General features: G+C 48.5%; 1 protein-coding gene across 3 annotated transcripts in view; it reads left to right on the top strand.

Annotated features, from left to right (window-relative positions):
• Positions 1 to 3,800: 3,800 nt before the first annotated feature.
• EDC4 (enhancer of mRNA decapping 4) overlaps positions 3,801 to 17,514 on the top strand; it is a 634,971-nt gene continuing 621,257 nt past the window's right edge. Inside the window, exon 1 of one of the 3 annotated variants that reach the window (XM_073576357.1) lies at positions 3,801 to 4,004. In XM_073576357.1, coding sequence (XP_073432458.1) covers positions 3,929 to 4,004 — 76 coding nt within the window. In that variant the 5' untranslated portion in view covers positions 3,801 to 3,928. The remainder of the gene's footprint in view (positions 4,005 to 17,514) is intronic. The other 2 variants (XM_073576355.1, XM_073576356.1) reach the window with 2 other exon arrangements.

Raw genomic sequence — 17,514 nt, 5'->3', positions numbered from 1 at the left:
GCCACTCTGCCTGCTCCGCACTCCTGCGGCTCCGTTCCTAACCTGTTCCAACATACTTCACTTCTTCCTGCCTAAACCTATACCTGCCCCTGCTGTGTGAACAGGTCCCTACCTGTTCCTTTCCAAGCCATGCCTGCTTGCCTAGTGTCTCAGCCGTGCCTGTCGTGTCTGCCTGCCTGTCTATAGCACCTGTCCAAGTGACTTGTCCCTGAGTGGGATCAGCAGCCACAGCCAGACACCACCCTGGAGTGGCACCCGACAGCTACCTGCCGCACAAGCCTGACCTCACCATCAGAGGCTCCAGTGAAGACCGAGGTAGCTGTCGTAGTCACGCCCCTTCTAGGGTAGTCTGGTTTGTGGCACAGTGGGGCCACAACCCTCCGGCTCACGCCATTCAGTCAAGGCGCGAGCGTGACAGGAACACTTGGTTTTTGTAACTTTTTCATTTTTTTTTTAATCTTGTACAATTTCTATTGTTTAACTGTTATGTATTGTTCTTGTTTTTCTTTGTTCAGCCCAGGAGTGCTGACTTTCACTAGGGGGGAATGTGGCACCCCCAGGAGTATGGTCACCACACTGGCTTTACGTTCCTCCAGGGGAGGGTAATGCCAGGCTTGGAGGCAATGATGGGTCTCTCTTGCAGTCAATCCATACATGCAACACAGTTCCACTCCAGGCCAGCAGGGGAAACTCTGAACCAGGATTAAGGGGAGGAGTGCTCTCTGAGGGCCAAGAGGAAGGAGTGGTTAGTTAGTCTGCGGAGGGTGAAGTGTGCAGACATGTAGAGAGAAGCTGGAGGTTGAGCTAGGAAGGAGAGCTCCCTCAGCTTGAGAGCGCGTGAACTGGAGCCTGGTCTCCATGGTTGTACGGATACTAAAGGTCCTGCAACAGATACCAGAGGGGTAAGAGGCTGTAAATGCCCTACTCCCATCTAAGACTTGAGGCACAACAGCAGCTTGGATAGAGAGCCAGAACTCAGAAGAGAGGAGCCCCCGAGATAGGCAACAGCTGTCTGCTGTGCAAGTAATGTTCTTGACAACATCTGACAGGAGTAACTCTAGAGTAACTAAATACTGGAGTGCTTCACACCACAAGACACTAGGAAGGAGACTGCACAGCCCGTCTGTGAGAGAGAATCCCTGAGTTGCTTCCAGGCTAACCTGCTCTGTTACCATCTGTAATCAGGACCCTGGACTGCAGTTATCAAGTAAAGGTACAGAAATTGCACCCCGCTGTGTCTTGTCTGCTTCCTACCCTGTCGGCACTGCTACATCCCCGTGCCAACCACATTTACACTGCCCTGGGACTACAGCGTCACCTGTGGGGAGCTACACCATCTTTGCTGCACCACACCATCAGTCCCAGCGGATCTGCATGCAGCGTCAGCTTAACACCTCCCTTGCCGAACACCCCAGGTGGCGTCACGAACTATTACATTAACCACAAACCACCCTTGATTTGGGCGCCCAGGGCCACGGACCGGGTCACCGCTGCTGTGACACATCCCCCTGCCAGAGCCACCGGTCTACAACCCCTAATATCCCACATCATCCTGTCAGCCAGAGCCACCGGACTACTACCCCTAATATCCCACATCATCCCGTCAGCCAGAGCCGCCGGACTGCTACCACTAATATCCCACATCATCCCATCAGAGCCACCGGACTACTACCCCTAATATCCCACATCATCCCATCAGCCAGAGCCACCGGACTACTACCACTAATATCCCACATCATCCCATCAAAGCCACTGGACTACTACCCCTAATATCCCACATCATCCCATCAGCCAGAGCCGCCGGACTACTACCCATAATATCCCACATCATTCTATCAGAGCCACCGGACTACTAACACTAATATCCCACATCATCCCATCAGAGCCACCGGACTACTACCCCAATATCCCACATCATCCCCTCAGCCAGAGCCTCTGGACAACTACAACCAATATCCCATATCATCCCATCAGCCAGGGCATCCGGACTACAACCCCTAATATCCCACATCATCCCATTAGCCAGGACCACCGGACTACTACCCCTAATATCCCACATCATCCCATCAAAGCCACTGGACTACTACCCCTAATATAACACATCATCCCATCAGCCAGAGCCACCGGACTACTACAACCAATATCCTACATCATCCCATCAGCCAGAGCCACCGGACTACAACCCCTAATATCCCACATCATCCCATCAGCCAGAGCCACAGGACTACAACCCCTAATATCCCACATCATCCCGTTAGCCAGAGCCGCCGGACTACTACCCCTAATATCCCACATCATTCTATCAGAGCCACCGGACCGTCAGCCAGAGCCGCCGGACTACTACCCCTAATATCCCACATTATCCCGTCAGCCAGAGCCACCGGACTACTACCCATAATATCCCACATCATACCATCAGAGCCACCGGACTACTACCCCTAATATCCCACATCATCCTTTCAAAGCCACGGGCAACTACCCCTAATATCCCACATCACATCATCCTGTCAGCCAGAGCCACTGGACTATATTCCACATCATCCTGTCAGTCTGGGGTCAGAACCGCAGCGCTGAGTGTAACGGTCCTAACTTACATACCAGGAATCCCTTTTAGAGAGGCCTGGGGTGAGAATCACAGCGCTGAGGGATTTGCCCTAACTTCCATACCAATGATCCCTTTAAGAGAGCCTGAGGTCAGAACCAGAGCACTGAGTGGAATTTCCCTAACTTCCATACAGGGGATCCCTTTAAGAGAGGCCTGGGGTCAGAACCAGAGCACAGAGTGGATTTGCCCTGACTTCCATACCAATGATCCCTTTAATATAAGTCTGGGGTCAGAATCAGAGCGTTGAGGGATTTGTCCTCACTTCCATACTGGGGATCCCTTTAAGAGGGAAGCTGTGCCTATGGGATGGAGGATGTGTGATGGGTATATGGGCACGGGACTATGGGATGGAGGATGTGTGATGGGTATATGGGCACGGGACTATGGGATGGAGGATGTGTGATGGGTATGTGGGCACTGGACTATGGGATGGAGGATGTGTGATGGGTATATGGGCACGGGACTGTGGGATGTGTGATGGGTATATGGGCACGGGAGGGGGGAATTCATTTCTGTCATGTGCTCTCTGCTCCTTTCTGGGGGGCAGACAATGGCTGGGACCTTATGTTTCCGGGAATGCTAGATTTCTCCCACCATGTCAGTGTCTGCTGTGGTGCTGTCCTGGAGAGGGAAAACTGTTGCTCATAGCAACCAATCACAGCTCAGCTTCTTTTAAACAGCTCTGGTGAAATGAAAGATCCTTAGTGACTGGTTGGGGCTATGTGGAGTGGCCAATACACACATACATACACTTTTATATATATATACACTACGTGTCCTATAGCCCACTAGTAAATAGCCAGCTCACTGTGACAACCCTATATCCCAGTTGACAAAGGGACCTGGTCCTTTAACCACTGGGACTTTGCTTTCTCAGTGAGCCAGCTATTTGCCACTGGGTATAGGACCACGTCCCTCTGGCCACTCGGATTTAGCCACAAGCGTGATTTCACTGCACTCGGCTGATGAACTGTGTACAGTGAAGGCGGCGGGGAGAGCCCGAGAAACCCACTGTAGTCTCCTCCTCACCAGTGAGAGGTCTAGAATGGAGGGGCTGAAAAGACCCCCCTCCACTGCAGACGCTACTCGGTGACGCTCAGCCCTGACGCCACCCGTCAGTCACACTGACTCTCCCACGCCGCTGACTCACACGTTATCTGTGCTGCCAAATCTAAACGCCCTCTTATTTGATGGAACTAATGCAGTTGCTTTCTAGTTTCCTGGGGGGGAATCAGAAAAACAAGCACAGACCGGAAGTACACTGCGTAGTGGACGGCATTCACTCTCTGGCTCTTCTCGAGGCGGGAGAGCGCTACGGGGACGATGGCGGCTGCGGCTAACATTGATGTGGACGCCACTCAGCACCTGAGGGACATTCTGAAGCTGGACCGTCCTGGAGGTGAGGAAGTGCCGGGCGTTCTTCTAGGAGATGGGGGGCATTCTGTTCTCCCGGCACAGACCTCAGCGCAGTGCCTGCAGCTGGCACATGCAGGGCTGGCATAGAAGGGGCTCCCCAGAAAGGAGCAGCACTTAATGACTCCCCCTCTGTCCCTTAGATGAGCTGCACTTGTCCCAAAGGTTTCCCGCTGTTCCGGACGCTTCTTATATTCTTTTCTGCACATACTGCCGTTCATGGCCTCCAGCTGATTGTTCCCTGTGACTTCTTATTCCCAAGAATGAAGGAAAACCTAATGGGGAAGAGGTTAAAGAAAAACTGGCCGGAGGCACAGAACGTCATTAATTCAGAAGAACTTAAAGTTTCAATCAGCAGGAAAAACTCTGGGATAGGTGCATGTTATTTCATGGATAATCTATTTTGAAGTTGATGTTAAATTGAATAAATTTTTTTTTTTTTAAAGAGAATCTGTCACAACCCCCCCCCCCCCCCCGGGACTTACATGATCTAGTAATATGGGCATACAGGTGATAGAAATGTTACACTGGTCCTACCTGTCTGCCTCATATTAACAGTCTTGTTGCTGAGAAATCTCTTATTTCGTCTTTATGCTTGTGATTTCTTCCAGGGTGTGCGGTGCCTGGAAGAAATCTCTGCCTCCTGTCCTCTTTATAATACTACCCCCCCACCCCACACACGTCAGTTGAGGCCCCAGAATCCCGCGCATGCGCCCTGCACTCCCTCGGAGATCCATACCTTTTTCTCCCTTCTATGGGCACTGCATACAGGGTTCTTCTGCGCAGGCGAGTCAGTGTGACCCCTGGCGTGCGCATCCATAAAGGTGCTCTCCCCTCTTCCTCCCTGCATCGTAATCGCTAGGAACTGTGGCGCCCCTGAGGCTCAGTCGCCACAGAGGTATTGCACGTTCTCCTAAGGTGTAGTGCCTCACCATCCGGGTAAGGTGGGAACTCCTTGCTACACTCCCAACACCTGCATCCCACACACAGGATAGTTCAGCAGGACCACATTGTAGCTTTAGGCTCGGGGTGTAGCAGAGCACCCACCTTTCGTGGGATCCTGCTTCGTAACACGATATGTGCTGGGAGGTGGGTGGAGTACGTATAAAAAGAAGGGGAAAGAGGTCCCTGGAAGAAGGGATGGAAGAAGGAGTGCTGCAGCTGCCTCAGTGACCTGAGCAAGCTGGCATGGGAAAGGAAAGAGGAGAGACGTAGAACTGTAACCTGCATTTCCATAAGCGAAAGAAAGACAAGTACAGAATGGAGTGGGTTGGATAGGAACCCTGCCTATAGGTTCTCAGCGCAAGGCCGGGGCCCGGTCCCTGAGGTTGTACGGACACTTATGGTTCTGCAGCAGACACCAGTGGAGTAGTTGGCTGTAAAAGCACTACTCCCATCAAAGACTTGGGACACAACAGCAAACTGATAGAGAGCCGGGATTCAGGAGAAGGGAGTCCGCGAAGCAGGCTACAGCTGTCTGTCATACAAGTGAGAGTTGTTAGGAACATCTGACAGGAGGAACTTCAGAGAACCACGGTACTGGAGCTCTTCTTACTAAAAGGCGCAATAGAGGAGTCGTTCAGGAAGGCACATGTTGGCGGGGTGCTGGCGGGGAGAGTCCTTTCTTGCCTGGAGGTTGGCTGGGCCTCTGCCCCAGAGGACACGGTACCGAAGCGGGCACCTGTGTGCACTACAAACTGTGAGTAAAGCTTTGAAACTGCAAGCTCTGGTGTCCTCCATTCATTCCCGCATCAGCACTGCTACATTTGGGTATCAACATCTACACCATCCGGTGCCCCTACTCCAGCGCACCTTTACACTGCCCTGGGGCTACAGCTCTACCTGTGGGGAGCTACACCATCTAAGCTGCAACACACCATCAGCCCCAGAGGATCTGCAAGCAGCGTTGGCTTACCATGTTACTTGCCGAACACCACGGGTGGCGTCACGAACTTCACATTACAACCAAACATCACCGCCATTGGGGCCCAGGGCCACGGACCGGGTCACCGCTGCTGTGACACATCATCCCCCTGACACCGGCCCGGTACAGACTACCCCACGGCCTTGGGTGAAGCCAGCGAGGGCGACCCAGAACCATGTATACATAGCGATGACTATGCAGGGATGAAGTGGGGAGAGCACTTTTCTGGCACGGACGTTACTGGAGTGGAAGTCACCGGCACTTACACCGAAGAGTCCTGAATGCAGTGCCCATAGAAATGAGGAGGAGGTATGGATTTCTGAGGGAGTGCAGGGCACAGGCGTGGGATTCCGGGGCCACAACTGACGTGAATGGGAGGAGGGTAGTATTGTAATGAGGAGAGAAGGCAGGGATTTCTTCCAGGCACCACACACCCTAGAGCCTGGAAGAAATCGTTAGAATATAACACTTCTCAACATCAAGACCATTAATATGAGGCAAGCAGGTAGGACCAGTGTAACATTTCTCTTACCTGTATGCCCATATTAATAGGTCATATACATTCTGAGGGGTGGCAGATTCCCTTTAATTCTAGTATTTTTTTGGCTACCCCTTCCTATGAGTGGTGAGGATTGATAGGGTGGGTATATGTTATTTAGCTACCTAATGGAGGTTATTGAGGTGCATGCGAACATTGGAAAGATATAGGTCAGTGGTGGGCGACCCACTATTCTGTGATGGTCTCGTATGCAATAATGAGTCCATCTGAGGTCTGTGTTGTAAATTCCATGTCTTGTGCTTTCAATGTGGAGCAGTAGGGTACAGGTGCAGGTAAATTCCAGTATATTAAAGTGAGCCTGTCATCAGATTCATGCTCTTGAACCACAGATGGCATGAATCATATTGGCTGCAAGATCACCGCCCGGTATGTTTTGTGCTGAAATGCTGCTGCATACCAGAGAACACCTTGATTGTATCCCTAATTCATCATTGCTTTTTCTCCAGTTTTCTGATTCTTTTTAGTGGCTTGTTTGCCAGTTTTTCTTTTTTTTAAAGGATCCTGTGAGGTCCTTAGTGCCCACCGAATCACCAGCAGTTGTCTGCTGTCTACTATGTTAAATTCCCTGCCTAACAGTCCCTTTATTACATTGGACACATGAACAGATCTTTACAAAAAGTATTTCTAAAGTCCCTTACGATATGTACATTAACTCTTTGACTAGTCGATTGGGCGCTAGTTTCCCCAAACTAGTGTCTTCTGCACTTCCAATTATGCGCAGGTCGCCTATCTGAAGCTGGGACGTGCACACCTGGCTTCTGGGGCTCAATAATGTGAGTGCACAAAGACGCGTGTGCGAGAGTGGTATAGCGCTAGCGATGACTTTACCAGTGTGACGTGTAACGGCCGTTATCTTCTCACTGCAGAGCTGTGTGTGATACCTGACACATCTGCAGGTTCCTGTCAGCTTCCATCTCGAAGGCAGACAGGGTTGTACAGCAGAGTTCAGAAAGATTCAAAAAATGTTTCTGGGAGAAGACAAATTTCATTTCTCCTGTTCTGTGTTAGTTACATGTCTCACACTGGTAACCCCCCGTCATGTAAAACAAGCTATAGCGGCAGTTATCTTCTAGGCAACCTCCTCCCCAGACCCTGGAAGATATAATTTATGTAAAGTGATAAAATGATTTCTCATCAACAAGGCATCTGATATGAAACACACAGGTAGGACATACTCGCGAGAAATACGGACGAGTGCGATCCGATAAAAAATTGGGTTGCACTCGGACCAATGTTATTCAATGGGTGACATCTCCTTTGCAATTTTTTTTTCTCAGCTGAAATCGTACTGAGAAAAAAAAATCGCAGTTTGCTGCGTATCCCTGAAGAGACTCGCCAATGCAAGTCAACGTGTGCCGAGAAAAAAAAATCGCACAGCACTTGGGTCCAATTTTTACACACTGGTGTAATTTGAAAAGCTGGCAGTTCATGTGTGGCTACTGTAAAATCACACTAACAGCTTACAAAACAATAGATATATACACATAGAACATGATCTGGGTGGATTGGCACATGGTAATAGGAATCCTTCAGATCTATTGTAGCCATCAATCAACCCTGTCCTATGAGTGGGATTGATGATTTTATCGATTCCATCTTGAACCTTCTGTATGTGATCATTTGGTTCAGGAGTTTCAGATTGATGGTATTTCTGTGCTTCCCTGAAGACTTCTTGACTAGGAAGAGGCAAGAATAGTGGACCCCCAACTATTTCTTTTAGGGGTACCGAAAAGATCTCCTTTGCATGAAGGAGACCTTGAAGACCTAATAGTAAGGCATTGAGATTGTAGTGAGGTGACCCTTAGGTATTGAGGGAGGAAAACTCTCGAACACTAGATTCAACCCGTTCCTAATGGTACCGAGAACCCACTGGTTTGTTGGAGATGGATTGCCTCTGAGTGAGGAAGCCCAAGAGTCGACCCCCGACAGAGGAGCAGTCATTGCTTGTCAGGAGTGTGCTGCTGGTGGGAGAAAAGGATATTTTTGCCCTTTCCACCTTTTGGATAGCTTCAATGGCCTGATTTGCGTATCCCTTTGTATTCCCTCTGGGAGGACTGGTCTTGGGAGGGATGAAAAAAACGTGTGGTTTTTTTTTTTTTTTTCTTCTCAGGGAGTGTGTTCTTGTCCGTAGCTTTCACCAAGATTTCAAGAGCTGGACCGAAAACATGGTGTCCCTGAAAGGGAATGGTGCAAAGCTTATCCTTAGAGGTGACGTCACCACTCCATGACTTCAGCCACAGAGCTCTCCTAGCTGAGTTGGAGAGGACTGCGGACTTGACTGCTACACGTGCAGATTCGGCAGAAGTATCGGCAAGGAACCCTGTTGCTTTCTGAAGGAGGGGAAGAGAGTAAAGTATTTCCTCCTTAGAAGTTCCCTGAGTGAGGTGGTCTTCTAATGTACGGAGCCAGCGAAACAGAGATCTGGTGACACATTTGTTTTTAGCAGATTAGTGGAGGTGTCCCAGGATTTTTTTTAGTAATCTCTCGATCTTACGATCCATGGTGAGCAGAGACGAGACCTCACACGGAAGAGCTGTTTTTTTTTTTTTTGTTTTTTTTTTTAAATCACCCTGGACACCTGCACATCTACTTTGGGAATCTCCCATTTGGAACAATCTCCGTCTATGGGAAACCGTTGTTTTTTTAAATGTGACAGGACCCTAAGCCCTTTCTCGGGAAGGTCCCATTCATGATGGATAAAGCTCTGGATGTTCTCATGTATGTGGAAACCTTTTTGCTTCTTAGGTTTCAGCCCCCAAACATCTCATCCTGCACTGACAGCTTAACTTCCGTCTCCTCAACCCTCATTGTGCTTCCTACCATGCTAATCAATTCCTTCATATCTTTGGAGGAATAATAATAATATTTATTTTTGGACTTGGGGGTGGAAGTGGAACCCTCATTCTCCCAAACATCCTCTGAACCAGAGGTATGGACTTCTCCAGAGTCTGAATCAGACTCCACAGATGCCATCTTCTTTTCTGAGGAGGAGGGGGTTGTGGTACTGGAGCCTGGGAAAAGGTGGACATAGAGTACTGAACCTCTTGTTTGATGAGGGATTTAATGCTGTCCAACAGGGAGGGTTGTTCGGCACGCAACAAATCATCAGTGCAGGACTTGCAAAGCTTTTTATATGCTGAGGGAGGTTTGATAGCACAGACAGCACACTTGCGGCTGGGCACTTTATCCTCCTTAGGGGCAGGGACTCCGTTTCCTTAGAGAAAAAGGTAGACTAAGTCACCCATGAGGAAAACCCAGATAGCAAGGGACCTTCATCCACTACTTATAGTAGGCGGGAGGATGCTGGGCTCTGCATAAGCAGAAAGGGAGGGTTTGTTGCCATCCATGGTTAGTCTGTCAGTTGATCACACGGACAATGGGTCCTACCTTGAGGCATCCCACGACCACGATTAAATACTCGAGGTCCCAGCGTTCATTGCGTGTTCCTTCCGCAGGTTGTCGGGAGGGAAACCCCGAAGGGAACGTCCCAACATCCCTGCAGATCCGGCCGCCAGTAGCACGTGCGTTCCACTGTGGAACGCACCAGGAAGTGAACCGGAAGTTCGGCATAACGTCACTTCCGGTACGTGCGACATTCAGATTCTGCTGCCATGTGGAAAGGAGGATGCTGGGGAGCTGCAGGAGGACCCTGGCCGCACACTGCTTTACCCCACCAGGAGGCGCAAGAGAGGTGGGAAAGGTCCCCAGTCACATGTGGGCTTTGGAGATGGGAGCAGCACAAAGAGGACGAGAGCGGAGCCCCCGACCTCAGCTTTCCGGCATTAAGTAAGTAAACCTGGGTCCTCCAGATCGCCTACCACGGGAGCACCATCAGGAAACCTCTTCATGCCCCATAGGGGACAGGAAAAACACTGGTGGTTGCAGGAAGGGGAGGGGTATTTAATCTCTTGTTTCCTGTCCACCATTCGGGCGGGGAGACATCCTCCGATGTTGCTGTCATGGAAGGTGACTAGAGAAAGTCAGTTACAAAAAACAATGATGAATGTGTCTCGGTTGACTAGGTCAAGGCGGGTCCCCAGCCTGCATCTTCCCATTTCTGTCCCGATCGGATGGACAAGGGGTGAGCAATTAAATTCCCTAAGAGGTCACGTGAGAGAGTGACTGTTTTGTAAAGCCGGACCAATAGACAGAACGTAATTCTACTCATTTATTTTTGTCTCTTAATATTGAGCAGAAACAAGTTGACTTACTGCTAGTGATAGGGCTTATTGTATTTTGTATCTTTACCTATAGCAGGATTCAAAACCATATAATTTACTGTTTATTTATTTTTGTTTATAATTTTACTCTCCTGTTCTTCAGCCTCAAGTATATTTAATAAGTCTAGCAGCTGTACATTGATCAACAGCTCAGCACACAGTATGATGGAGCTCACATTATGATGTCCCCACACAACTATGATCCTCTTCTTTTTTTTTTTTATTTTTTTTATCAAAAGTATTGATCGCTAATTAAAAAAAAACATCTATCCATGTGTAGAGGTGAGAGGGCCGGACTAGGGGGGTGATCCCTCGTTATACCGCGCAGAGACGTACAGAGACAATTGGAGGCAACATTCGGGTACAACAGGTTCAGGTTTATTCGCTTGCCGTCCACCTGACAGCCTCTGAAGTACACCGCACTTTACTTCAATTCACTTCACTTTCCTGAGCCTCCGTTTCTAGGCCCGCTTTACACACCGTACCTTAGCACCAGGGACGTACATGCACGTACCGTCCCTACTTCACTTGATGACGCTGCTGACAGGTCCGTCACTGTGGCCGCCTTAGGCCCGTACACCAACAGTAATTTTACTGGTCAGACGTCTTCTTCCACACGGTATGTATCGCCTCTGTCTCGTCCTTTTTTGCAGTACTTTCCTGTCAGGACCACCCCCCTGACGTTCTCTCTCCTCAGTCCCCCTGGTCTGGATTCACCTCTCAGCGCACAGACTGTAGCAGTCCTCCTGTCACTGGAGCTCCCCCTGGGGACTGGAACCTTCTGGAACCCTCCCTCAGTATTTATAGCTAACCCGGTTCCTTGAAACTGTCACTCCGCCCCCCATGACCAACGGTTTCTAAAGCCCTAAGCTGTTGTCAAGTCCTTTGCTCACACTCCTCCCTGCGATCTAATGGTCAACCCAAGGTACTGCACGTCCACTACACTTTCCTAGCTGTTTCCCCACTGTAATAACTTACACCTACCTACACTGTGCAAACCTTTTCTTCACTCTGACTAGTCCGTCCGTCAGGTCACCTTCCCTACACATGTTCAGCTGATATTTTGCCTTGTGCCAACTGCTGGCGCGATCTAGTGACATCATCGTGTCTACTGTGCTGAGAGGCTCGAACAAAAAGCCTGTAAGATGAGACAGGGAGTCTGTTCTTCCTTCTCCATCATTGCATTCACTGTTATCTACTTCAGAGAATTGTTGTGAATTCCCTTGTTCGGACTTCTGAGCAGGAGCTCCGTCTGGTGGTTACTGGGAGTAGTGGAGCTGGCCAGGTTGATGGAAGTTTGCCACCTGACGATGATAATTGGGAATCTGGGATTACTGACTCGGAGCATATAATTGAGCAGGCTTCCTTTGGTGGTTGCTGGTGATTTCCTCCTTGTGCATTTTGAGCTCTTCAGTCTCCTGCCTGATCTGCATGGTTCATTTAAGTGATTCTTTTGCTAATCCTTTGCATCTAACCTGGTTGTGCCTTTTTTTTTTTTGCTCTCTTTGTTGCGAGTGTTCAGCGTACTCCCTGCTGGGGGCAGTGCTGGGCCCTGCACCATATGTTAGTTTGTGCTAGTTTGTTCAGTCCTCTGTTATATTAGTATCTTTTGCTTTGCTTCCAGTTTGCACCAGAGTGCTGATCTAGCGGATGTGAGGTTGTGTGGCCTAAGGTTTTTTGTATATCAGATGTGTTGGATTTTTCAAGTTTTTGCGTGATTGCAGACAGTACCTTTTCTGTCCTATCTAGACAGTTTGGGCTCCATCATTTGCTCAGTCTTATTTTCTGCCTGTGTTTGTGTTTCATCTTGTCTCACCGACAATATATGTTTGGGGGCTGTCTATTCCTTTGGGGATCAGCTCCTGGGGAGTTTAGATTTCACCTTTCTGGCTTTAGACTTAGTTAGTTCTCCGGCTGTGCTGAGGCGTCTAGTGCATCGTAGGAATGCTCCACGGCTACTGCTAGTAGTGGTGTTAGGATCAGGGGTTTGCAATATGCTGAGTTACCAACCTCTCTGTTCTCCTAGTGGCTTGGCCTGTTCCTGTCATCCTCCTTGGTGACCCATTCATAACAGAGAATATAGATATTGGTGATATTGAGATGCTGGGCAGGGGGCGGCCACATGGTGCGAGATCCCACTGTATCCATCCCTTTTGCTGTCCTTGTCCATGGACTGCACTTAGTCTAGGGCAAACAGGTCTTTCCCTATATGCGTAAAGTTGTGGCTAGAGATGAGTGAGCACTAAGATGCTTTGTTATTCATTGCTTGAACCAAGCAATTACTAATGCTCGAATGCTTGTTTTGAGTAACGAGTATAATGATAGTTGATGGCAAATCCGAGCATTTTTCTAGCAGACCCTACAAAGGGTTGTGAGGGGCATTGAAAATGTTGACTTGGATAGGAAAAGTGCTGAATGGAAAGAGAAAAGCATGGGGTAGACCCCTGGAAGCATCTCTGATTCTCAGATAACTGCTGAGAACAAAGGTGTCACACTAAAGGCCCCGTCACACATAAAGATGCTCCAGCGATCCCGACAACGATACGACCTTGTAAGGATCGCTGGTGCATCGCTACATGATCGCTCGTGAGCTGCCAAACAGGCAGCTTCACCATCGATCAGCACCAGCGAGGACGCTGGTCTCTAAGGTAAATATTGTGTTACTAAGCTGTGCGCGTCACTTAGTTACCCAATATGTACCTTAGAAACATGCGTGCTCGCGCCAGGAGGTGCCAGCACGCAGGTTTCTAAGGTACGCATCGGGTAACTAAGTGACGCGCGCCGCTTAGTAACCCGATATTTACCTTAGAGACCTGCCATTTTTTCATTGTTGCTCTCCCGCTGGCCAGCACGCATCGCTGTGTGTGGCAGCGGGAGCCAACGATCAGCGAGGCTCCCAGCGCTCTAAGCAGGCGCTGGGAGCCTCGCTGATCGTTGGCTCCCGCTGCCACACACAGCGATGCGTGCTGGCCAGCGGGAGAGCAACAATGGAAAAAATGGCCCAGGACGATCCTGGACGATCAGCGATACCCGGCGGGGGGGTCGCTGATCCCCTGTCACACATAGCGATCTTGCTGGCGAGATCGCTGTGGCGTCACAAAATCAGTGTCACGGGACCTTTATACTCCACTTTAAAGACTGACAATAATAAATTCCACATTGATGAGAAATTGCATTTAACACGGAAATAAAAGTTAAAACATTTTTTTCCTATATAATGACTTGTGTATATAAGGCAAAATTTTGAAAAGGATTGGATTAAAAAAAAAAATTGAGTAAATAAAAGCGAGTTTAAAACATTCAGCGTAATTTATGAAGGAAGCAAGAACTGCCAAAAAGTGACTAAGATACACCATGTATTAGATATAAAGGAGAGCCTTGTACACATTCTGTTCAAATTGTCATGTATTGGTACTCCAAGACTCAAAGGCTCTGACTAAGTACAAATCCTGCCAAATATTACAAGCAGGGTCATCCATTGAAGGCACTAACTGTATTGCCTCATTCAAATATTGTGAACAAAGTGTAGTTGTGGTACTCCTACACTCACAAAGGCTTTGCACAAAGTGCAAAGCCAGGAAAAAGTTATAACTAGGTTATAGAAGGCATCAACTGGCAGGCATCATTCAAATATGACATTAAAAACATTTTGTGCTGCTATCATTTGGTGGTGTGTAAAAGTCGGGTCTAAGACAAGCTTTGTTCTTTGTTTTCAGAGTGCCAGTAGACATTTGAAAGCGTCTGTTGTGACCCCTCCTGTGGTACTAAAAATATGCTCAAATAGGACAAGAGCAGCAGGGTAGCACAGCACCTCCATGGCATAGAGGGAAGCTCATGCCAGGTGTCCCAACTCTGAGGCCTAATAGCCGAAGGTCACAGAAGAATTGGAAGTATGCTGGTTTGGTCAGCCAGTTATTGATTGACCAACTTTAAAATCTTCCCTCTTTGTCAAAAAATACCTGGTCATCAGGCCGTGGGAGGGTGTCGTAAACTTGTCCCAGGCCTTTTACAGTCTAACCCTGCTTCTGCTCTACCTCGTGTCTCCCTCACCCCTTCTTGGTTTGGCAAGGAAGCTTACCCCCTGCCCCTAGCTGTGTCTGATGGGAATTTTTTCAACATAGTTTCCCTAATGGCCTTCTGGTATAGCACCATTTTAGAAGGCCTCGCCACCTCAGGAAGGAGAAAAACAAGCTTTTCTTTGTAGCGTGGGTCTAGCAGGGTGAACATCCTGTACTCCAATCCCCCCCCCCTTTTTTTTGGGGGGGGGGGCGAGCGTGGGGGGGGGCAAGATGATTGTAAAGGGACGGTCATGGGGAAAGGCAGCTGTACATAAAGTCAACTATATGTGCCAAGGTCCCTAGATCCAACACTTTCCCCATCTGCGCCATGATGACGACTCTCCATCTTCTCCTCCATCACTTAAGCCCTCCTCATTCCCTTACTCGGCCAATCCATGTAGGAGAGATGGGGCGAAACTTGTGTGGGTACTAGCCTCGTTTCCGATTAGCCAGCTCCTGTTCATCCACCTCTACTTCCTCATTGTTACCCAATCTGCTCTGAGCAGATGAGATGAGGCTGGGCCTCATGTCTTCACCAGGTCTGCATGCAAAGCTTCATGTTTAATTGTCAGCAGCGACTGTTAGGCTAAGTGCACACATAGCAGAAAATTTCTGCTAGAAAACCTGACTCCCTTCCCAGAAACCGCGCGGTTTTTGCGCGTTTTTTCCGCGCGTTTTCAAAACGCATTGAAACAGCCAGAAACGCGGAAACATCTGTGAAATTAATGAGCATACTGCGTTTTTTACCGCGATGCGTTTTTTTCGCGGTAAAAAACGCATCAATGTGCACAAAAAGTGCAAAATGCATAGAAATGACTGGAAAGCTTCCTATTTGCATTTTTCCGGCAGATTTTTTGGTAAATCCGCGGGAAAAACGCAAAAAAAAAAAAAAAAACCCGCTATGTGTGAACACAGCCTTAAAGTAGGATCAGAAGTGGGATTGTTGTGCTGATTATGGCGTCATCGCCGCTCACCATTTTTGTGGTCTTCAGTCTTGGACAACCCCACAAATGTCAGACATCCATTCCCACTGCAGCAACGTGAAGCTTTTCGTCAGCTTTAGGACACCAGTACTTACCTTAAATTATCCTTTAACCCTATGTACTCCTCGGCTGAGCTTCAGCAAATCTTAATTAGGGCCTATGAGGCGAATATTATCACAAAGGGCATCTTTGATGGACTCACTATTAAGTCACCCCCGGGGCGTCCTTTCATGTTGGGGATTGGGGGACTTTAAGATGTAGTCTGTAAATTCATTGACTTCTGTTTGAAACCTATCGTTGAAACATTGCCCTCCTATATCTGTGACACAACGTATGTCCTGGCACAGGTTGATAATAAAGTAACTTGGCACTCAACTGAATGATCCTTTTTGAAAATAAGTTTTTATTGTGGCAGTCACAAAGGACGTTTTGGCCTACAATTGGCCTTCGTCAGTCTGCCGACTGCTGCAGATGGTGAAGTTAGACCAACTGTCTATAACACGTGTAGTGCTCTGCTGAATCCGGGAGAAATTGGAACGCATCCGGGGCTAGCAGCGGATACTGCGTCCAGGTCCATACGCCCAGGCACTATATCTGCACGTGTTCATGTAACCTGATCTACTGATACAAGACTGTTAAAGCGCCTCAGGCATTAACCTCTTAGGATTATAAGAAATTTATTTTTCTCTAACATTAATTGGTTCAAGTATCAACAGATATTAACCCATACCCACCAGGCATAAACTCTTACAGGCATAAAGCCCCTGGAGACTTAAGCTCCATTGCCTGTTCCAATTTCTCCCGGATTCACCAGAGCACTACACGTGTTATAGACAGTTGGTCATTGCAGTAACCTCCAAAATCACTGCCTTGTAATAGGATCTTATATAATTCTCCACTTTTAACTTCACCATCTGCAGCAGACTGACAAAGGCCAATTGTAGGCCAAAACGTCCTTTGTGACTGCCACAATAAAAACTTATTTTCAAAAAGGATCATTCAGTTGAGTGCCAAGTTACTTTATTATTCACTTGGGTCTGGGTAACCTACTTGTGCACCCTGTTGTGTCACAGATATAGGAGGGCAATGTAACGAGAAGAACAATCCTGTCCACAAGGATGCCATCAACCTGTGCCAGTTTAAAGTATAGCGTGCTACGCTATACTTTAAACTGGCACAGGTTGATGGCATCCTTGTGGACAGGATTGTTCTTCTCGTTACATTGCCCTCCTATATCTGTGACACAACGTATGTCCTGGCACAGGTTGATGGCATCCTTGTGGACAGGATTGTTCTTCTCGTTACAGCTGACGTGTAGTCACTCTACACTTGCATCAATCATTCCCATGGCCTTGATGCAGTCCGGCTTTTCCTGGGTGCCTCCGACCTGGAGGGCCCTTTATGTGAGCTGATCCTCGAGCTGTTGCTCTATGTACTTATCCGCAACTTCTTTGTCTTTAAGGACACCTTTTACTTACAGAAGCGCGTCCTGTGTGGCCGCGTACGCCAATCTCTTCTTGGGCTCCTGGGAGAGATCCCTCTTTGGTGACGCGGGTGTGCCGGCCGCCTCCCATGTGCTGTGCTGGTTTAGGTATATTGATGACATCTTGCTGTTGTGGGATGGGACGTGTAGTCACTCTACACTTGCATCAATCATTTCCATGGCCTTGATGCAGTCCGGCTTTTCCTGGGTGCCTCCGACCTGGAGGGCCCTTTATGTGAGCTGATCCTCGAGCTGTTGCTCTATGTACT

This window comes from Dendrobates tinctorius, unplaced genomic scaffold (assembly GCF_039654945.1).
Source record: "Dendrobates tinctorius isolate UK_male_01 unplaced genomic scaffold, ASM3965494v1 ptg000048l, whole genome shotgun sequence".
Classification (NCBI taxonomy): Eukaryota; Metazoa; Chordata; class Amphibia; order Anura; family Dendrobatidae; genus Dendrobates; species Dendrobates tinctorius.
Note: the sequence above shows the minus strand (reverse complement) of the source record. Positions and strands in the feature narration are given on the sequence as shown.